The sequence below is a fragment of the Sceloporus occidentalis genome, unplaced genomic scaffold, assembly GCF_023333645.1.
Source record: "Sceloporus occidentalis isolate IW3139 unplaced genomic scaffold, rSceOcc1.0.p SCAF_2, whole genome shotgun sequence".
Lineage (NCBI taxonomy): Eukaryota > Metazoa > Chordata > Lepidosauria > Squamata > Phrynosomatidae > Sceloporus > Sceloporus occidentalis.
Window position 1 is genome coordinate 32,323,781 of NW_028316982.1, and position 23,286 is coordinate 32,347,066.

A 23,286-nucleotide genomic window follows, 5' to 3' on the forward strand; every position below is an offset into this window, starting at 1 on the left:
ATCGATATGTGGTCTTTACACAATGATTTTAATAGATGCTAAGTTTCTAATGTCTCATATCAGATCTTTGGGTTACAGCTTAATAAGACAAAATGCAGCTTCTTTGTTTCTTCCTTCACTTCAGCAGAATTAGACAAAAAGTGACAGGTAACCAAAGCTTATCACATCCAACTGGAAAGCTGTATTTAATGGCTTCCAAACAAGCCAGGACATGAAACCAGCTTCTGAATTGTTTGGAAACCATGATGCTCCATGTAGATGCAAATAAAAATTATGTTTAACTAGCTATACCCAGTCACACGTTGCTGTGGCTCAGTCTGGTTAAATGGAAAAGAAGAAAAAGAGAAAGTGCACGTTTCTGAAATATTCTGTGTAGATATAGAGATTGTCTGGTTTGCTGACTCTAGAACACACAACATATAAGTGTCCAGGTGAGAAGCAATTCGTGTCTAGATGTAAACCACACAATTCTAAAGATTGGCCCTGAGCTTTGTTGATGGTGATTGCAAATGCCAGTCGAATATTTAGTATAGCGTGTGTTGCTGTTACGTCCAACAGATGGCACTGTTTTTAAAATATATATATATTTACCTGTCACAGGTGTGATGTCTATATAATAGTAGGTATATGTACACAAAAACATGTGTGTATTCAAATGGAACGCTGTGTCAAAATTTCAAAGCAATCGCTGAAGAACTTTCGGAGATTTAAGATTTTGAACAAACGAATATTTACATTTTTATTTATATAGAACATATAGATGACAGCTTCTTGATTTGTTTCTCCACTCACAAAAAGTGACCATGTAAATGTACAAAACTGGTGGACATCCTGGCTTATTAAAGCAGGACAAGGCTTTATAAATGCAGTCAATGTAGGGCAGTTCAGCTCTTTACAGTATCAGAAAAATACAGGGTAATCTATTTTAAGAGAAAGACAACCTTTAAAACCCATCCCACTTTGTTTAAAATGTGTAATAATCTATATTACACTTGGCAGACAAGAAGCTATATGTAATGCAACTTCTGACCATGCCGTTACTGCCACAATTGTAAATGCCCTCTCAGACCTAATATTGTGTGATTAGATTTTTAATGACAAAGTCATTACTAGGTTTAAGATATTAACATTAAAACCCAGCAGACTATTAGGTATGGATCCCTTTCAGTATAACTGCAACAAAATTATAATAACTACAGAGAGGTCCTGAAAAATGTGACCTGCCACAGGCTGTGTTTTATGGCTTTCTAGATGGCTGACAAATGTCATCCCCATTTTTGCATCTCAAAGAGGAACACTCCACTGTGCATGTCTGGTAATATGAAGCATTTGTCTTACTGAATCAAAGTTGTATAGGCCTGTCATAGAATTATAAAAGGTACATTCCATGGCTTATAAATGCCTGCTTTTCCATCACTGCAGGAACTGCATTCCTATCTTATGAAAGAGCGAAGGGAAATCTCTATCCAATATGTCTCACACAAACTCTACTGTTACTGGTTCAAACATAGTTTTACTGTATTACTTATGTATAAATCCATGGCAAATTTTTTTTTGTTAGTGCACTCACCCTTACTGGATAGTAGTATTCATGCATATCACACTTTTCAGGATACAGTCTTTAGGGCCAGCAAAGCTTCTTTACTACAACTAGAACTGCCCATATCCAGATTTATTATTTAACAAAATTGAATTGGCAGAAAAAGATACTGGACACACACAAAAGTTGAACTTTTGAGCGAAAAGGAAAGAGAGGGAGGGAGAGGGAGCCTTATCTTATGCTGCATACTTACTTGACAGCTGTTTTTGGAGCTGTCTGACAAGAGCAGCTGTTTGTTGTTGCTGTTGTGTCTGTTGCAAGCCTTGCCTTGGGAACTGCAATGTTAAACATCACGAGAAGTTAGCAAAACACTCACAGCTACACCAACATTCTCTGCTATGTAAACTTACTGGTCCAAGAAGAGAGATGTCACTTAACAAAAATAATATGAAAGAGTCCATTCATTCTGGATTTCACCTTGCACACAAAATCTGTGACCCTAATCCAGCTCTGCTTCTCTTCCTACTAGAATGCATGGTCCATTCTATGTGGATTAAGGTGGATTAAGTTATGTAGACCAGATTTCAGATCTCAATTCAGATGTGACAGTAAAAGAATAAATACAAATTACATTGAACTGAGGCTCCTATCACCTTCCCAAGAGTATGAAGTCGGAAAGGAGGAGGAGGAGGAGGAGTAAAATTAGTCTCTCTTTCAGGGAAAGGTGGGTGAGAGTTACAACGCCCAGAATGTGGCAGATTTATTTATGCTCCCATCAAGCCCTGTGAGATAACACAAACCATGAGATCTGGTTGCACTCATGAGATCTGCTCATGAGTCTTCACTCCTCCAAGAGGGGTGGAAATAAAACAGCTCCTAGCACAACACTAGAGATGAAGCTTCCTACAGTCTTTCAGGGGGGCAATGGATCCCTCCAGATTGTAATCCCAATATCATTTTTTTAAAGCAACTAGAACTGTGTCCAATAGCTTATCAGAAGTTTAAAGGCCTATATTCTTGTTTAGCTAACAATATTTTCAGTTCATTAAAACAGCAAAATTATGTATTCAGATTCCTTCAATTATCTCAAGGTATGTTCAACTCCTGGAGGTACCTGCATGCTGTGCACAATGTAACTGAGAAGGATTTGTCACCTCAGATCTACAGACATGGGACTAATTCAGGTCTAATGTGAAAGTGAACTCTAAGGAAAAATGCAAACTCTGAGAATGAAAATAAATGTAAGATCTGTGATACAATTTGTATGAATTTTACTACGTATACTCATTTTATGGTTTAACCAAGGGATCTGTATGGAAGGGGTGTGGGTGCCAATCAGTCTCTGCATTTTACTGTATCCTTAAAAATAGCGAAAGTGACTAGTGTGCATAACTCTTCTATAAAGATCCTTCTCTGTGTTCATCTCTAATAAGAGTCAGTCCAAATGTGTGTGAGCATGTATATAAAGGAGAGTCAGGAGATTTTAAAATTAGTATTACACAGTTTATTGATGGTCTTGAACATTTGCACACTATTAACAGTCACACTGAGCCATGGACATTGCAATTTTGTTAGTCAAGGCCTCCCTGAATATTAAGTGCCAGGAGGAAACATGGAGGCTTTCAGCAGGCATGTAGATTTCATGATGAAATTCTAGAGGGAATTCTTATATCAAACAAATCAACCTACTCTCCTTATAAGTTACATTTATTTCTGTACATTCAACTGGCAGGAAATGCACATAATTCCAGAGATTCTATAGCTACATTATTTTTGTAATATAAAGCTCTCGCTTTATTGTTGATTTCTCAAAAGACTAAACTAGAACCCAATATTGCATATTTTGGCTATTTGGTGGTACATTTATTGTTGAGACATCCATTAAAACAGCAGTTTAACAATAAATTTAGGATAGTGACATGAATTATATTAGATCCTCATTCATTATAAGTAGCCTGCCAAATACTTTTTTTAAAAAAGTTATGGCTCTGAAAATCTTGTCCCGATAAAATAAATGAAATACATTCTAATGTGTCTTTCTCATATCTTGTTCCCACAAGTCTAATGTACAGATTTGCTCTATTGCTCTTCAGAATTATGTGTTTTTCTTGATATCTTCAAAAGTGCATTTTCTGTTATTGGGCACAGATCAACAGGGATGCTGAACTGATAACTTAATGGGAAAAAACTATTTTACTATTTTATGCCAATCCAAAAATAATAATGAATAATATTTGTCGTAAAATAAGAACATATGAATAACATCAGGTTTTCTGGCTTGTTTTTCTGCCCATGTTTAAGCAGTTACCACAGATGCACCAGATTTTCAGTATGAATAAATTAATCTTCTGAACTGTAAAGTTGGATATTCCATTGGCTTTCAAACTGTCTTCACAAACACTTTCTCAGACCAGCCAAAGGGGAGAGGGAATCCTGAATTTTTCTGTTTGCACTATTAAAGTTGAAATAGTGCCAGCCATTCCTAGAACAGTACGCAATATCCCCTCCACAGGAAGGAGAAGGGGGTCAATATTTTAGCATCCACTATGAAAGCTATGTTATGAAGAGTACTGACATTATACAGCCTAGAGAGATGAAACACAGTCAGGGGGGCTGCCTTCATGAGAATTATGTTTTACTGGGATTTATTTACATGTTTAAAAGCTGCATGCAGGAGCAACATCATTAGACAACTGTCAAGACACCAGTGCCTTTGGCAGAACCACTACCAATCTATATAGTGCCCTTGAAGCATTTCACCTGCCACAATGTGCAGTAGATTTGGGGGTCCTACTACTTAAGGATGTCATAGTCCCAATCTGGCTGGGTTATACTTGGATTCTAGGCATGCTAGCCAGGGCCTAGTTTAACCATCATTGGGCCCAGAAGTTTTGCTTCTTCCCTGCTTTGCCATTTGCTCATCTGCCTGCAAACAGCAATGGCTGCTAAGAACCACAAATGCTGGAAGGGAGAAGAGAGAAGAAAAAGTGGAGCTGATGTTGCTTTGGTGGCCAGGCAGGCAGGCAAGCAAGCACACTATCAGAAATGTAAACACAGGTAGCAGCCAGCACTTGCTTGCTTGCAAGCCCTCTCATCCTGGCAGCAGTGACTGTTGTTGCTAGTATCAGCCACTGCTAGCCACTTACTCAGATAGGCAACTGGTAGCTTTCAATCTGGGGAAAGAGGAACAGATAGAAGAAGCACTATATGCTGTTACTGCGGCAGATCATATAGTAGGATGGAACCCCAGGGCCCCTTCAGTGCCCTGCTGAACATCCCCAGAAGCCCTCCAGAAAGGTGGTGGTCACACTGTTTAGGTAGATGGGAAATTGTCCATCTAACTATCCCTCCTAAACAGTATCTGGGTAAATATGTACTTACAGTCAAAATAGCAGACTGGATAGAATACTAGATGCAGATGGCTCCAGATGTCTAGTGAACCCACCTTTCAAGCCCACCAGTCTTAGCAGTCGTAATAATAATATGTATAGCCCACCTCTCCCCAGAGGATTGGGTCAGGTTACAATAATAAATAAAACATAGTAAAATAATAACACAATCCCTAACCCACAATTGAAAATAGAGCAACATAAAAGCCAGTTATTAAAATTGCTTATTAAAGGCAGCTGCTGCTGCCTCCTGCACTCATGACTTCAGGTTCCTGAGACTTCCAAATTCAGCTGAACATGCTTAAAAAGCCTCTAAGTGTTTTGTGCCCAATAGACTGATCACAGCTTGCAATACTCCATGTACTGCGCAATCGTTTTCACCTCTTAATTCTTGTGCCTTGAACACTGCACAGAGAACATTTCAGCTGAGCTCACAAAACCCAGGATAAAGCATCCATAACTATATCTGACTCATATGAGCTAGGCAAGATGTCAGAGTAGACCAGTCAGACCTCTTCCTCTGTGTCAGCATGGCCACTGGCATGAGTGTTTTTTAATTCTTTTTCTGTGTAATTGTTGGTTTTAGTGGAATGTTTTTATTGTATTTTGATATATGTTGTTAACCGCCCTGATGTATGAAGGGCGGTATATAAATAAACTTTTTATTTATTTATTTATTTATTTATTTATTTATTTATTTATTTTAGGAACAAAAGAAGGCAGATATTTCACAACTTCTGGTGTGAAAATCAATACCTTGGAATCAGGTAAGCTACAAAGCAGAGTACAAAGCAGGATGAAAGAATGGAGATGCAAAGCGAAATTTTAATTTGGTGTTTTAATTGAGATTAAAATACAATCCCTACAATTCTGTAGTGACCTCGGGAAAATAACCTGCTTGTGGGGAGAGGCTCTTGAACCTGTGCAAGCTTGTTTGTGCATTCTTAATTTGAATTCTCATCCGCTAGTGCAATATTTTTCCTTGAAAGTTGAAGCTAAGTCAACTAAGTAAATATAACAATCCACTGAACAGCTCCAACCAAAGGCTACTTTGCTTCAGCTGCAAAGCTTGAATACAACCCGGAAGATGAAAACCCTGAGAAGGTTCAGGGTCTTGGGTATCAAATATGTATTTTATTTTACATCATGGTTATCTCCCTATCTGGAGGTTATCTGAAGCTCATCTTAATATTGGTTTAACTAAAATTTAGTTATGTAAATGTGAAAGCAATTAGGGTTGGCAGTCATTGACGTGAGCTTGGAGAAGACAAACAGCAAAATAATGTTGTGACAATTGGCATTCCTTCTGCTAGGATGAGTATGATGAATGGTGTGTATGCCTGAAAAGGATCAATTTTCACTTGTATCTGCTGGACGTGCATGCAGTATCTCATACTTCAATGCAAAATTTAGAAGCATTTAGCTACTGAGGAAATTGAACAAACAGAAATTAACCCCTAATCTATTCTATGTCTGAAAACAGTGAACATTTGAAATTTGGAGATGCATCCAGATCAAGCCAAACTGACATGCCTTGTTCTCAGACATTTACTGGCATTCAATGTTAAGAAGTGATATGATGCCATTGTTTAAATATTTGAAAGGATGTCATACTGAGAATGGAGCAAGTTTGTTTTCTGCAGCTCCAGAGAAAAGGACCCAGAGCAATAGATTCAAATTACAGGAAAAGAGATTCCACCTCAACATTAGGAAGATCTTCCTGATAGCATGAGCTTTATGACACTAGAATAAGCTGCCTCCAAGTTTGGTGGAGTCTCCATTTTGGAGGTTTTTAAACAGAGGCTGTATGGCCATCTGTCAGGAGTGCTTTGATTGTGTCTTCCTCTATGGCAGGCAGTTAGACTGGAGGACCCTTATGGTCTCTTCCAACTCTGTGATTCTATGATTCGTCTTCAACTTGTAATCCTTCTGTGTTTTGCCACCACTTCTTTTGTCTTTTTTGTTTCCACAGAAAAAATTCATTAGAAAGAAGAGGCTATTCAATGTCTTTGGACTGCTTTTAGTGAAAGCACACAAGAGAAGATCTCTGATAAATGGGCCACTGCAATTCTTGTTGACATTGATGGGAACTGTAGAACAACAGCCAGGATACTGCACCTTTCTTTAACATATGAACATATTGACCTATCTCCAAAGAATTCTGCTAACTTTAGTTACTTCAAATGGCTGCTAGTTGCTCATTTGCTCATTGTTAAAGGAACTGTTGACCAGATGCTCCCAAGCCCAAGACTCTCAAGATGTTTATGTCTTGCTGATAGGCATGCTGGATTTTTACTAATACTTGTTTTGAGGGATTCATCTAACCTTGCAAGAGTTTATCTAGACTTTTGTATAAATGCAACCTGAATGGCTCTATTGGCATTCTAGAATGTCTAAGCTAATACATAGCTCCCTTCCTTAGTTTGGTCATTCAGCTTTGCATCATATAACCATGCTTTGATGTTACTTCTATTCTTTGTGCTCCTTAAATATAAGACAATTATTTTACACAGAGAGAAGGTATAGCAGAAGTTACATTTTCCATCAACTTCATTTCTCTTTCTCATTATCTTGCATTACAATCTATTGTATTACTGGGACTTACCTTTACATAAGATACTTAGGGTCATAATACAAATTAGTGGTATTCCGTGACATGAGACACTGTTAGTTGCCCATATACAAATATAGGAGTTTATCACATTTAGCTTAGAATGGCCCTTGAGCATTCTTAAAGGGACCGTTCTGGGGACGGGAGGAGGTGGGGAATGCTGTATATTGCACAGCGAGAATGCTGCCACCGCTGAGCATTCCCCTTCTGTTCTGGGAGCATTCCCCAGGGCCGATTTTCAAGAACGCTTTCTCAAGCGTTCTCAAAAATAGGCCCTCTAGAACACTTCCAGAACGGAAGGGGAATGCTTGGCAGCGGCGGCAGCGTTCTCGCTATGCGATATACAGCATTCCCCACCTCCTCCCGTCCCCAGAACGGTCCCTTTAAGAATGCTCAAGGGCTGTTCTAAGCTAAATGCTATAAACTCCATAGTGTCAAGAACAACTATATAATGTGCTTCTATAACTATATGACAGTCTTGAATGCCAACATGTTTTAAACATATCAAGTGCTATTTGGGAAATATCTATGCTACACTGATATTATGAAATGCCCCATGACTGCACTGGCACAGACTTTTCACATTTACATACTTGCAACATCTTTTACTAAAAGACCTACACTAACAAGTACTAATTATGAAATGAAACATGTTGCAACACCGTGCAGCTGAATGAAATATCACAGTTTATATATATAAACAATATTTATACTGTTTATGATTAAATAGTCTAGATAGAAAGGTTTTGATTATAGACAGCAACAGAAAATTCACTGGCATATTAACCACTAGAGGGCATCCTCATGCAATTATTATATACAAAACATGCTGCCAGAATGATAAAGCCACTACTTTTTGCCATTGTGAAGATATCAAAGAGTATTGCAAATCCTCAGTCTAGACAACACAAAATGCATACTATTGCAAATAAGTGTTACAGTAGCCTCTTGCCATCCACAGGCTTGCCATCTGAGGTTATGAGCATCCGGAATGGCAAGTCCGGTTGTTCTTAATGGCAGAACCACCACTGGGGACAATGGGACTTGAGGTTTTGCATTTTTTCTTATCCGTGTGGTGGTGGTGGTGTTGGAATGGCTCCCCAGTGGATACAAAGGGCCAACTGTACTTATAGTGAATAAACAAATCTAATTTGCATAGATTCAATCAGCTTTTTTCACTACAAAGTCTTCTTACCTACTGTATATACTCATGTACTGTATAAGTCTAGAAAATTTAGTAAAAAAATTGACCCCAAAAACCTGAGTTGACTTATCCATGGGTCAATATAAATACAAGTCTTATTTTATAAAAGGAACCATCTCCTAGTGAAAGGTAAGGGTGTAATCTGTTTTGGAAGCACTGATCACCCCCATCTACCATCCATCCAGCCTTTTGTGTGAGCATAAACACTTATGCCTGCTGGAATTTTGTAAGTTCTTTGGCACTGTTTTCCTTTGCTCCTTCCTTTAGATCCTTTGTTATATGCCCCTAGTTTTACCCTCGACATTACCACAAGTGATATCAAAATCCATAATTTTGGGCCCAAACCCTGCCCTCAGTTTATACACGAGGTTGACTTATAGTAGAGTATATACGGTGATGATTTCACTGAAACATTCCTTTTCAAGCCTCCAGAAATGGACAATAGGTATAGCCGAAGCATTCCAAGTTAACTATCCTGCTTTTTCATATTGCCCAATTGTACTATGGTGCTCCAGAATAAGGTCTATTAATAATATATTCTCTTACCAAAGGTTGCTGAGACTGCATTGCTTGGAGACTAAGGGCTTGCTGCTGACTTTGGTGCTGTTGTTGCTGTTGCTGCAACTGAAAAAATGTTGTCAAAGTGACTACAATATTGCCTGCAATACTGTTATACAAAAGAGCCAAAAGCAATGACCAAGCAGCCACTAAGACAGGAGTGAAGAACCCTTTTTTCTTCTGTGGCAGCTACACTCCCTCCAGAGTAATCTATTAAAGGCTGAAGCTTTCAGGTGACTTTTGCTTTCCTACTGTCACCCCTTATCATTCTCACCCTCCCATGTCCTTCCTCTTATTCTCCCTTTCTTAACCACATCACCATCTCTCACCACCTTCCCCCCACTTATCAGCAAGCTACAAAGGAATAAACAGAGTCCACTTGCCATACATTTGAACAATTCAATTGATGAAAGGTTTGGACGTGCCAGAGATTGCCCACTATTGCTTTAAAAACACATTGCAGCAGCAGCATCTGCCAGAAAAGTCCATTAAGAACCATTATGAATATTAGGAGATCTTCAGCTCAGTAACTAGTCCAAAATATTCTGCAAAAATAATCCGTTTGAGACCGCTTTAACTGCCCTGGCTCAGTGCTAAGGAATCCTGGGAATTGCAGTTTATTATGGTACCAGAGTTCTCTGATACAGAAGACTAAATGTTTCACAAAACTACAGTTCCTAGAATTCCCTAGTATTGAGCCAGGGCAGTTCAAGTGGTCTCAAACTGGATTATTTGTGCAGTGTGTTTTAGACCTCTGTTAACTTTGGGAATAAATCTATCATGACAGTTCCAGATGGTTTTCCAAGGCTGGTCATTGTCTTCCACACCCAGCCCTGAGAATGAATCCTGCAAAACACTGGAGTGTGACTGCCCCAAACAAAGAGTATGAGAACCCAGTTAAAGAGAACCAAAACAACCCTATTATTATTATTATTATTATTATTATTATTATTATTTAGGTGGATATACAATAAATCATTGTGATATAATGTCAATAACAATGGAAGTACTATGCAATAAAAATACAGTCTATCTGTGTTTATAACAGAAACTAGTTAGGACTCTGTGATTCTGCCTGTCTCTCACAACATGTCTGATAGTTCAGAGATTGTTTATGGAACATAACATGATACAGGACAAATATCCAGCCTTAATGAGGCAGATGGAGGAATAATGGGAAAAGAGGAAATCCTATGCAAAAATACATATAGAAAAGAGGGAGCACCAGTCCCTCATGAAAGTGGGAAGTGGAATTTTGGGGACTGTTTAGGCTTTAGAGCAGGTTTTAGAAAAATGGAAAGAAAAAGAAAGAAAGAAAGAAAGAAAGAAAGAAAGAAAGAAAGAAAGATGAAAGAGAAACATTTGGGCATATTACCAGTCATGAAGTGTTTGTACTGTCTCAGGTTGACTGGAATGAAGCAATGCAAGTGTCTGCCGCCCCCCCCCCCCACACACACACACACGGTCACAAAAAGCATGCTTACCTCACCCAGACCTTGGCGATCATCCTAAAGGAGTACATACATAATGGAAAAATGTCAGTGTAATGATCCATAACTTTGATTTCCAACAGAGTGGGCTTGTCAAAATTCCAGTCCACCTAGAGTGCTTCTTTTATCTCACTCAGGTGAACATATTGGTAACTCATCAGTTTCAGCCAGGACATTGTGGTCACTTTGATGAAGGAGCAAGTAAGATGAGTTCTAAGTGCTTACACAAATCCCAAGTTGCTGTTCATCATGTCCTTTCTGAAAAGCACTTGAGGCATCTGTCTTGTAGTTGGGGCCTTTGGAGATAAGCTTTTGAGCCAGAGTTCACAACAATTTATTGTCTTTTCCCCCTTCTTTTACAGCTGTTGGCTTCATACTCCTTCCTGACAGGTTGCTAAGTCTCTCTCCCCTGTAGACTATTTACACCATATATATATACACATACCTGCACCTTTTCCTACATACTCAAATAAGTGTTCCAAATACAGTCTTATTTCAGCCTTACCATGTTATTAGAATGCATGCTCATGCTGCCTTTTCTTGCTCTAACCTTTGGTAAGCAATATAAGGCAGATAAGAGTGTTGAACATGCTAGCTATATCACACATATATGTTGATGTAAGTTCAAGGTATATTTGAAGGTGTAGTTGATGTCTGCGGTTGCACATTATAAAACATATATTCCAGGATGTTACTACTGTAACACTGACAAAACATTACTATAGAAATTACCTTTCTGTTAGTTGCATAATAAAAATCTTATAATCCAAGATCAGAAATACAAGAATACATTAAAGGCATGGTAATATGCCATATTATTCTGAATCTGAGGGCCAAAACACACACAATTTCAAAGCTCTTTCTACCCTCACATTAGAGTTTCAATCCATCTCTGGGACCTACATTTGGTTAAAAAAACCCCACAAATCCAAGAAGTACACAGACAGCCAGAATTACACAGAAAAAAATATCATGCAGTTTGGCCCACAGGTAACAAGTTTTGAAAGAGACTGTCAAAGTTGAAAAAAACCTAGCAGCCTGCAGAAAACGTATGATCATGCGGATAATCAAAATACAAAATTAGAACAATCCATTTTACCTAGTTTTCATAAAGATAGAAGCACAGCCTATTACCATACCTGAAGGAGTCTCTGTTGTCGAATTTGCTGCTGTCTCTGTCTCAACTGTTCCTGAGGCATTTGTACTGAGTTAAGGTTTGGGTGGGAAGCTGTGGTTGGTATAGCATCTAGTGCCCCTCCAACCAAAGGATTTTGCTGCAAAACCTGGTGACCTAAGCTGAAAGAGTAAAAAAAAAATGTAATTGACCTCTCTGAAAACAAACCGAGAATCTTCAAGTTTAAAAGTATACACTTGAATATTAACTTTGCAGCAGTGGCGTCCTCACCTGGGGTGTCACCCAGTGCAGGGAAGTGGGGCTTCTGGGGGTGAGGCCAAAAGGGTACGCCCCCCACTTTGCTGCTGTGGCATGTAGGATGGCACCAGGACAGTGAGTTAGGGGCAGTGTTTGGCCATCTCAGCAGCCCCCCTGCCTTCCATGGCCTTGAGGACCCAGAAGGTATCTGCCTGCTCCACCAGGGTGTACTACCTCACCAGGTGACACCCCCTCTGGGGTATCACCTGGTGCAGCCTGCATCAGCGCACCCCCTAATGATGCCATTGCTTTGCAGTAAGGCATCAGCAACAGATTGAAATATTAATGAGCACTGCTAAAGATAATAAAGATATATAAGATGAAGAAATACAAAGTAAAGTTTGTCTTCTGAGCTAATGTATAAAAAGTACAAAAACAAGATTTTAATTTTGTTCTCTCTGATCTTGAAATGAAATGACAATAAAACAACACACTTCAATATTGGGGCCGATGGGGACTGAAGCCTATCATACTACCCAACTAAACCTGGTCATGTCAAAATTTCAAAAACAAATAAGACATATTAATTATGATCAATCTATTTATCTCATGTACCTATGCCATGGCATTTCACGGTAGCATACAAGTAATACTTATATAAACAGTTTAGTTCAATTTAGAAATTAAAACAATAAAATGTATTTGAACAGACTATATTTAATATTTAATTTATTTCCTGCTTCCCTCTAATATGAAACCAAAGAAAACTCAAAGGATAGGTAAAATCAAGATGAAATTAAAATTCTGGGCACCACAATTCAAAAAGGACATTGAGAAACTGGAGCGTGTCCAGAGGAGGGCAACTAAAATGGTGAAAGGTCTGGAAACCATGCCCTATGAGGAACGACTCAGGGAGCTGGGGATGTTTAGCCTGGAGAAAAGAAGGTTAAGAGGTGATATGATAGCCCTGTTTAAATATTTGGAAGGATGTCATATTGAGGAGGGAGCAAGCTTGTTTTCTGCTGCTCCAGAGAACAGGACCCGGAACAATGGATGCAAGCTGAAGGAAAAGAGATTCCACCTCAACATTAGGAAGAACTTCCTGACAGTAAGGGCTGTTCGACAGTGGAACACACTCCCTCGGAGTGTAGTGGAGTCTCCTTCCTTGGAGGTCTTCAAACAGAGGCTGGATGGCCTTCTGTCGGGGATGCTTTGATTTGGATTTCCTGCATGGCAGGGGGTTGGACTGGATGGCCCATGCGGTCTCTTCCAACTCTATGATTCTATCCTTGGTTTTTGTTGGTTGCTGTCTCTATGTCTACTTGTTCCACTCTTTTTGGGAGGCTTTTTTTGTCATGATTTCTTGCACCAGGACTCTTCTAAAGTTGTGTGTGTGTGTTTTAAACTCAGGGTGTAGTTTCCTGAGGTCATCCTACAATCTGAAGAATAAATTTTCACTTTCTATCCTTTTAAGGAAAGAGTTAAGGTTTTAGAGTAAAAAGGTGTCATCCCAAGTATACACTTTTTCACTATATACTATAAAGCTAAGAAAAGGAAGGAAGGAAGGATGGATTTTCTTCTTCTTCTAATACATCACAGAATAAAAAAGCAACCCTCCAGAGGATGGGACTAAACTGTTGAAGATGGTGCTGAGAATTACCAGAGAATAGTCTAGGATAGCAGAAATGTCATTTTGGTATTATTATTTTTTTTTTTAAAAAAAGCACACATCCCAAGAACTACAGCATCAAATACTGAAACCTCACAATACATTTGTCCCATTGGTGGAACCCTTTGTGCTGCCTTATTTGGTGGAAGCCCATGTCTGTATAAAATTATAAATAGAAGAGATTGCAAACTTTGCTTGTGTAGACCAGGATCTAGCATTCTGTCAGGATAAATTCTTTTAAAAGAGGGTACAGCAAATAGTAAATATGGCCAATACATATTTTTTAAAAGTTGACCAACTAACCAACCAAAAAAGACTGAAATCTACAGAATTGCTCAAGTTTGGGGTAAACATCAGCTATTGTAATCATTTTCTCATCTTCTGATTAATAAACACAGGACAATTTAATACAATCTATATTTTTATCCTCACAACAATGCTGTGAATTATATAATCACTGTTCACTGTCCATTGGCTTGGTCTTGATAGTTTGACATTTGAATAAGAAACAAGATTAATTCCACAATATAGAAATTAAACATCTGTAGCATAAAGAAAGCCCATGTCTGTTCCACATCTGGCCCCACTGCCTGAGGGATGTTTTCAAGTATGGAAAGTTTATACAGAGGCTTTTAATAGTTATTACATTTTCAGGAAGATGTTCTGTGGAGTTAGGCAGTTTGAAACATATTGTTTACAAAAGATACAAATATAAGCTCTCCAACAAACACACACTAATTATATGAGCAGGAAATTACACAACATTGGCTTTCAGGAAATTGTACCTAGCAGGACAAATTAGAAGCATGGACTGGTAACCATTTGGATTTTCAATTTAGTTCCATGGAATCTGAACAAGAAAAGTAAAATCTAATTTAAAATAAGAATTTACATAATATACTATAAATAATAAAGATGCATGATGTTTTCAAGATTTACTGACATCCAAGCTATGTTGTTCTGACACAATTAGGACAAGTGATATTAATAGTTGCTGCATAAAAGGTTAATAGGGAGAGGAAGGGGTTAGCCTTCCAGAGTGGTCAACTGCAGGGAAAGGCATCAGTCCTAGCCAGCACTGCCAATGGGAATGGCTGATGGGAGTTGTAGTTCAACACCATGTTCACTGTCTCCAAAGCTCATTCTATCAGCATTTTTCTTTCAGTTAGTCTCAAAGGGATTACAAGATCCAGTTAGTCTCAAAGATGCTACAAAATCCCTTTGCATATTGATTGTCTAGACTAACAATGCTATGTCTTTGAATTCTACCATCTCCAGAGTAATAGATTTCCCCACTCCTGGCTTATATCTTCTATCTTTCAATCCAAGGGATATAACTATAGTCTCAATGGAGGCCAGCATTTCTGAGAAATCTAGATTATTCAAAGTGTTTCAAACAAATCCATCAGAAAAGTTCCTGAATTACTAGAGCTGTAGTATCTTACCGCTGATTGCCTGTTAAAGGTTGAAGATAGGCAGCTGCTTGCTGATGAATGTACCCACTTGGCTGTTGTTGAATCTGCCTTAGTCTCTCCATTACAGCTGGATTTGAATGAGCTGCTTGATATGTTCTGGGGCTGTAGGTAGGTGAAAAGACTAAACCGCCAGCCTGCTGTGATTGCAATGACATTTGAGTACTATACATTGTATAGCCATGAGGAATGGCCTGCATGGGAAAGAGTTCAAGAAACTGTGTTTTAATTCATATGCTCCTAAGCAAAACAACAACACTATTTCTCTGGTTTAAAAGGGGGGGGGGGGGTAATCCAAGATGACAAAATGAAATTCTATAATATTTAAATGTACTGTTCCAAAAATTTCCATACTTTATTCATCATGTTTCTTTTGCTAGGCTCAGTTGGCAGCTGTATGTGTTATGAATTTCATACTAATTCTGCTTTTTCATAGAAGTAATCAGAAGGACCAAGCAGAAGAAATGAAACTCTTACATGCAGATGTTTCTGAACAGGGCAATGGCTGGATAGGATAAGTCAAGAAAAAGAATGGCCATTTTAAAGACCATTTCAAATTTTTAGACTAGTAAGTTTATCGCATGGGGCTTCAACCGTTCCCCAGCGCGTTCTAACGGGGGCGCGCAGGAGCGTGCATGGAACGCGATGGGCTCCGGATGGGGCCCAGAACGCGACTTTATAGCACGGGGGGACGCTGCCGCCGCCACGCGTTCCCATCGCGTCCCAATTCGGTTCCAGAGGGCGCCATTTCTGGGGACGCTTTGAAACAGTTCCCAGAAATGGCACCCTCTGGAACCGAATTGGGACGCGATGGGAACGCGCGGCGGCGGCGGCCCCCCGTGCGATAAAGTCGCGTTCTGGGCCCCATCCAGTGCCCATCGCGTTCCGTGCACGCCCCTGCGCGCCCCCGTTAGAACGCGCTGGGGAACGGTTGAAGCCCCATGCGATAAACATATATATCTCAGATGAACTAGACCAGCATAAGCACAGTTTAGGTTTTAGCTAAGATCACCATCACTTTTTTCAAACCTCATGCATACTAATCTTTAAAGGATCACTTTACCTGTGCATGATGTATCCCTGGATACTGTGGAAGCTGAGAAGGTCGGGCCTGCTGGGGAAAAATAGCTGCCTGATCGATTGCTGGACCCTATTTTAAGAAAATGCAAATGAAAAACAAATTCTGTTTATTGTAAATTAACCTCTTACATGGTTGAGTGAACAAGTCTGAACAGATAAGATACTGTAGTCTAGCAATGCAAGCTACACATTAGAATTCTTCTTTATGGTATATCTTGGGTGAATATTTCTGTAATGTAATAACATCCCAAACCCACAAAACAGTGATACCTTTACTGACCTACAAAAATGCACAAAATACATGATGCAAGCTTTCAAAGCTCCACTGGCTTCTTCATCTGGCAAAAGTGTTAAAAATCAAATAGTACAAAGAGGTTGTATTTGTTCTCAGTTAAGATGGTATGGAGGGTTATCTATGTAGGTAGAGGCCATCTTCCTGTTTGGCCTGGGAGACAAAGGACTGTAAACTCCAGTGTAGTAGGCCAATAAAGGTATCACTGTTTTGTGGATTTTAGATGTTATTGTACTTTGCTGTATGGTTAACATGGCTACTCTGGATATATTAATCAGTTAACGACTGCAAGGGATGTTCAATGCATCGCAGACCCAATGCAGAGCAACTTGGAAGTTCAGATACTGGTCCAATGCAATCACATTGGACAGGGCTGGGTAATAGCAGGAGTGCCATATTATGCCTGCTATTCAGGCTTTAGGCTCATAAGAACATATACGCTTTGTCAAGCCTATTATGTCTCTCCAGAATTCTGTTCCCAGAGTGGCGGGGGCAGGGGGGGGGAGCTCATTAACTTCAGTGTTCCCATATTCACATTTTAAAAATTATAAAATTAGCCTCAGCTTAATCATATGGGGAGAATTACATAAAGTGTGATTAATAAAATTAATAAAAATATCAATAAAATACATATATGAATGTTTATAAACAATAAAAATTACAAAACAGAGCCAAACAGGCCAGATATGATGTTATTTCAAAAAAGGAATAGATTTATATTTTATGTATTTGGTCTAATAAACAAACTAAGAATTAAAATTCAAGTCAGGCTATACGTAAAGGGGAAAAAATGAAGATATCTGGCAGATAGCTTTTTGGAATTTTGGTGTCTTCTAAAGAACATACTTGAGCTTCACCCTAAAACCATCTATTTGGTCAACATGTGAAAATTCTCAAATACACAACATTCCTCCTCTTGTGTGTGAAACTTTAAATTAATATTAAAAGTTGTTGTGGCAAAAGTTCTACTCCTTGTCTCCATTCTCATGGTTGACTTCTGTAGGATCAAATTGACAAGGTAAGAAGCAGGGATCAACTGGAGAAGATGGTAGGAGGATTGAATTTCAGACAGGGGTTTTCCTTTTTTCTTGTACCAGTAAATGCAATTATGGATGTGGAAAGAGAGGATCAGATATTTCTATTACAATGTTCTTCATGTGGGTTTCCTTCCTGGTTTCTACTCTTCAGGAGGAAGAAGGATTCTTCCAAAATAACAAGAAGCTGCAGGCACCTCCTGCTAGTCTTCTCTCTTTCTCCCCAAAAGCCTAGAGAGAATGTTTGTCACAGAGGGCTATTTTCTCTCCCCTGCAACATACAGATGTTTCCTTCCAAGAGACAGAGTAATAAGGAAATACCTAGGCCTTCCTCATCCTCTAGGAATATATGTATACCAAGCAGTTAAACAACTGGGTGGAATAGGAAAAAGTTTCATCACACATGCTATAGGAATCATATAATCTCAGAGCCACCTCTCTTGGCAAAAGCTTAGGATACAAATGAACTCAACTTGACCAAGCATATAAATAAGCCCCTAATATGTTGAACTAAACAAAGTTCCTCGTCTACTCACACACAAATTCTCCACTGCCACAATGGGTATGAGTGGGCCTGCAATATTTCCCCCACTGAGCAAAGGCAAACAACAAAAAACATTAGCAGGTTGCCAGTTTATGAATCTCATTGACTTGTTCTCACAGCTATGTTGTTAGGACTGCCTAGATATGTCATGATGTTAACCTATTGGTGACATGGCACTGAGCCAGTTCTGAAGCTGTAATGCTCCCATCTTCCAGGGTTATTGTATGGAAAGAAGATAAGAGCAAATGTCATTATTATATTCCGGGTCCAAATCATTTCCTCGGAGATGCTATTGGCCATACTGAATATTCTTATCAAGAGCTCTACATTTTGCCAGATGGATCACATATCAGTTGGGGTGGGGATTGTAATTACAAACGTAAAGCCATTTAGAAGAGGCATGTTTGGATGTACAGTTATCCACTGGGTTTGGTTCCAGGATTCCCCATGGATAACAAAATCCTTGGATGCTCAAGTCCCATTAAATATAATGGCATAGCAAAATGGTGTCCCCTCTATAAAATGGCAAAATCAAGGTTTGCTAATTGGAATTTATACTATATATATATACACACACACTCTCTCTCTCAATCTCTCTCTCTCTCTATATATATATATATATGTATGTATGTGTGTGTGTGTGTATTCAAACTGTGAATACTTGAATCTGTGGATAAAAAATTCTATGGACAAGGAGCGCCAACTGTATTCATTTTAATTAGCAGTTTCTGGTACACTTTCTAAATTACTAGCTTTGAATTCATCTTAGAATTTTAAACAATGAAATGTATTCCCTTTTTATATTATCTCAAGCTTTTAAATCAGATAACAACAGTAAAGGCCAAATAACTTTCTGAACCCAGCCTGCTGCACTCTTGAGCAGCAGAGGATGTTGTCCCCTTAAAAGTGTCAAAGTAAGAGTCATCTATTAGGCCAGTCAGTTTCTGTATGTGCAATGGAGGAACCTTCATCTCAAGTGGTAAAACATATTTACTAGCCCAAGTGCTACAGGTGTAGACCAGCATTGGTTGGTAACTCCCCTGTCAACAGAGTGGTAAACCCATTCCATCTTTTAATTCAGGATTTAAATGAGATATCCAAGGTGTGATAAACAGCACCAAAAAGAGGCGCTGGGGAGGTGCCTCTCCTTGCTCCGCAGCAGCACCGTACCATCTGGATGGTGCCATGCAGCATCTGGATGGTGCCATGCAGCTGCGGTGCACCCACGACGTGCTAGGGTTGCGGGGCGTGTGCACACCCCACCCCCGGGCAACCCTAGCACGTCATGGGTATGCCACAAAGGGCCCATCTGTACTGGGACCAAGATTCAAAACCCTATCCTGCAAATAGGCTCAACATTTTGTACAGTTCTTTTAAAGCTATCAAAACCTGGAATGCATTCATTGCCCCATTGACAGAGGAGTCACCAACATCTAATGTAAACCAAGCCTTATCTGGGGTCTGCCACTGTGCCTCATTATAGTAAATGAGCAGGAGAATTAAGTCAGGAGATACTCAAAATGCAAGAACAAGCTTTTGGGAAGAATTTACCTGAGCTTGCTGTCTTAAAAATCGCTGCTGCTGCTGTTGCTGTTGCTGCATCATCTTCATTTGGAGCAATTGTTGCTGTTGCTGCTGAGAAGTAATTGCATGAATAGATGGTGGCTGCATCATGGTGTTGGAACGCCTTTGTAACATGTTAGATAGCACTTGTTTTGTGTTGCTTGGGACAAATGAGCCTGTAGGATCCAATCGGGAGCCACCTGTTAATGTAGTAAATTATATATTTGTTCATTAATTAATTTATTAAATCTTCAGCCTTTTGGAGCAAAACAATCCTGCTAGATTATCATCGGTGTCAATATACAGCAAGGAGGATATACCTTATAAGAAGGCAACTAATATATCAAATGGTCAATAAACAAAACTATGGAAAACAGAAAGGAGCATATTTATACAGCTGTAGGGAAGACACCAACATAGTATAGTAGTTTGGATAGCCATGATGATAATGTGTAACAAAATAAGAGCATCTTTGGTGTGATATACATATGAATGAATGTAGAGATGTTGTCTCTATAAGGAACTTTAAACTGTTTCTTGTGTATTTTTGCCAGATGTACAAAAGAAGCTATTATTGAAAATCTAACATCTTGCTTTGCTGCCATCTAGAGTATGTGAAAAACCTCCCTTTTCAAAATCTACTTATGTTATCTGAAACAGAGAAAGGAAACGGTTTTCTTTTATCAGTACTTCAACAACCAAATGTCTACTGATACATCAGATAATTTTAACCTTGCTAGTAATGACAGCTGATGAATCCTAGGTAGAACAATTAAAATTTGAGCAGTTTTAATTATTTTTTATTAAAGCTTGTTCAAAAACATATCAAACAATTATTTCTCCTCTATTTTGACATATACATTCGCCCATATTCTAAAGAACAAAACAGGAAGAAAAGGAAGAAGGATTGTTTCTTTGTGAAAAAGCATATGTCTTACAACAAGCCCAGACATACCTGGTGGAAGAAGGTGATTCTGGACAAAGAAACCAGCCTGTTGAGGCTGTCCCATAACATTGTAGCCCCACAAAGTAGACTGATGATGGTGCATCATTTGAGAAGAAACTGGTGAATAATTGGGAGGCACTCTATATATGCTGTCCTTGAGCAAAATAGGAAAAGTTAAATGTTACTGACATTCATACCCTCATAAATAATGCCAATTTTCCTACTGAATTATTAAAGAATTTACTACCTTTCTATTGTTTACTACATGAAATAGATTTATCCCTGGCTGTGCAAAGATAAGCTAGGGATAACAATTTTTCTCAGCTGCATCATAGCAGTTTACTTCACAACATGTTTTTCTGCATTCTGTAACATGTCAAGTCATGCCCATTTACAATGTTATCAAAGCTCTCCTACATGAGATATTATTTGATATGAATACCTAATGTACATTCAAGCTTCATAGAAAATTTATGATGAAGTGATTAGATGTAAGAACATGTAAGAACATTTATACCCTACATTTTGCTGTAGGAACATGTATACCCTAAATTTAAGTCCCCAAAGTGGTGGATGGGAATGCTGTTATTGTATGGCACTAACAGCTGCCCTTTTCCCAGGATAATGTAGCAGTGGAAAGGAAAGTCAGACAAAAGCTGAAGTCTCTAAGCAGCCTATTTTTCCAATATTTTTCTTCCCTCACAACTGCAGAACCCTGGCCTTTTTCTTTCTGATGCAATCCTGTATGCTGGTGTACCTGTCTGTATTTGTCTTGCACCAAACCCTTCAGTATTACTAAGGATTTTTAAGCATGCTGTAAGGACGGTGAACACAATGCACATACAATTTTGGGTAGGCAGCAGCAGTTTTGGAACACATGAGCAGTCCCTTAGAACACACCTAACACTTGCCTTTGACCATATTTGCAAGGGGAAGGTTCAGAGTGGCATGCAAATTGTATCTCAAGAAAGCTTTCCACTCTTTTATGGTAAATAAATTATATTAGCTGTCCTAAGGAATCTTTTAATGTAACCACAGCTATGCCATAAACTTACGCCCCCAAAATGGATCTTTCTGACTTTCAAAAATTACAACACATCTCAGATCAGTTAATACGTCAACTGGTTAAGGCACAGAATCTACAGAACTGTCCAATCCTATAGGGAGCCTGTGTTGAAGAATTGTACAACTGGGCAGGCACTAGTGGAGAAGTGTTTCTAGACAGATATTGCAAGGGAAAAGGCCATAAGAAAGGAAAATTTTGCAGAGGGGGAAAAAGCCAGTGACCATCTATTCAGGTGACAAATCCCATACATTTGTTGGCTTATGTCAGGGGTAGGCAAACTTTTGGGGCCGGGGGCCAAGTTGCTGTCCCTCAGGCGACTGGGGGGCCAAAGCCGGGGGTGGAGCTTCCACCCTCCGGGGGGTGGGGCCGCGTGCCGGGGTGGAGCTTCCACCCTCCGGGGCGGGGCCATGTGCCGGGGGTGGAGCTTTCACCCTCCGGGGGCCAGGCCTCCCCATCTTTGCAGGCCCCTGATGGGGCCCCAGGCCCTGTCAGAGGCCAGCAAAAAAGCCTCTTGGAAGACCCCAGTGAGGGCACCGGGCCTCCTGGAGGCCCGTTGGAGGGCACCACCAACGGCATCGGGCCTCCAGAAGGCCCGCTGCCGCCGCCGGAGCCCTCAAGTAGGGCTGTGACGGTGGCATTGGGCCTTCCAGAGGCCCACTGCCGCTGCCGGAGCCCTGCTGGAGAGTGCCAGCGACGGCATCGGGCCTCCAGGAGGCCCGATGCGGCCGCTGGGGCCCTCGAAAAGGGCTCCGACGGCTTCAGTGGGCCTTCCAGAGGCCCGATGCGGCCATCGGAGCCCTATTCGAGGGCGCCAACAACGACATCGGGCCTCCTGGAGGCTGAAGTCTCACGCGACCTTCTTTGAGGTCGCGCGAGACTTCGCCTCTGGGCGCCGCCATTTTGGGCAAAAAAATGGCGGCAAAGTCTCACGCAACCTCAAAGAAGGTCATGCGAGACTTCGGCGCCATTTGGGGTGAAAAAATGGCGGCGCCCAGCACGGCTTTTTGCCGGTCTGGGCGCCATCATTTTTTCGCCCGGCGGCGCCAACCGCCCCTGGGGGCCGCAAGGAAGGCCTCCGGGGGCTGGATCCGGCCCGCAGGCCGGAGGTTGCCGACCCCTGGCCTATGTAAAGAAATCAATACAGTTGGCCCTCCATAGCCACAGATTCTTTATCCACGGATTCAACCACCCACAAATATTTAAAATATTTTTTTAAAAAATATAAATTCCGGAAAGGAAACCTTGATTTTATCATTTTATATAAGAGATATAATTTTACTATGCCACTATATTTAATAGGACTTTATATTATTAAAAAATATATTTTCAATATTTGTGGGTAGTTGAATCCATAGATAAAGAATCTGTGGATATGGAGGACCAACTGTATTGGTTTCTTTACATAGGCCAACAAATGATTTTACCATTTTATATAAGAGATATAATTTTACTATGC

General features: G+C 39.8%; 1 protein-coding gene across 2 annotated transcripts in view; it reads right to left on the reverse strand.

The window, feature by feature from the left end:
• MED12L (mediator complex subunit 12L) overlaps window positions 1-23,286 on the reverse strand; it is a 271,105-nt gene that overhangs the window by 2,721 nt on the left and 245,098 nt on the right. The window contains exons 37-44 of one of the 2 annotated variants that reach the window (XM_089509038.1): window positions 20,774-20,918; window positions 19,807-20,018; window positions 16,369-16,455; window positions 15,279-15,499; window positions 11,932-12,088; window positions 10,787-10,810; window positions 9,291-9,368; window positions 1,794-1,875 (exon numbers count right to left, since the gene is read on the reverse strand). In XM_089509038.1, the coding sequence (XP_089365164.1) occupies window positions 1,794-1,875; window positions 9,291-9,368; window positions 10,787-10,810; window positions 11,932-12,088; window positions 15,279-15,499; window positions 16,369-16,455; window positions 19,807-20,018; window positions 20,774-20,918 (1,006 nt within the window). Of the gene's footprint in view, window positions 1-1,793; window positions 1,876-9,290; window positions 9,369-10,786; window positions 10,811-11,931; window positions 12,089-15,278; window positions 15,500-16,368; window positions 16,456-19,806; window positions 20,019-20,773; window positions 20,919-23,286 lie in introns of those variants that run through there. The other variant, XM_089509039.1, reaches the window with a different exon arrangement.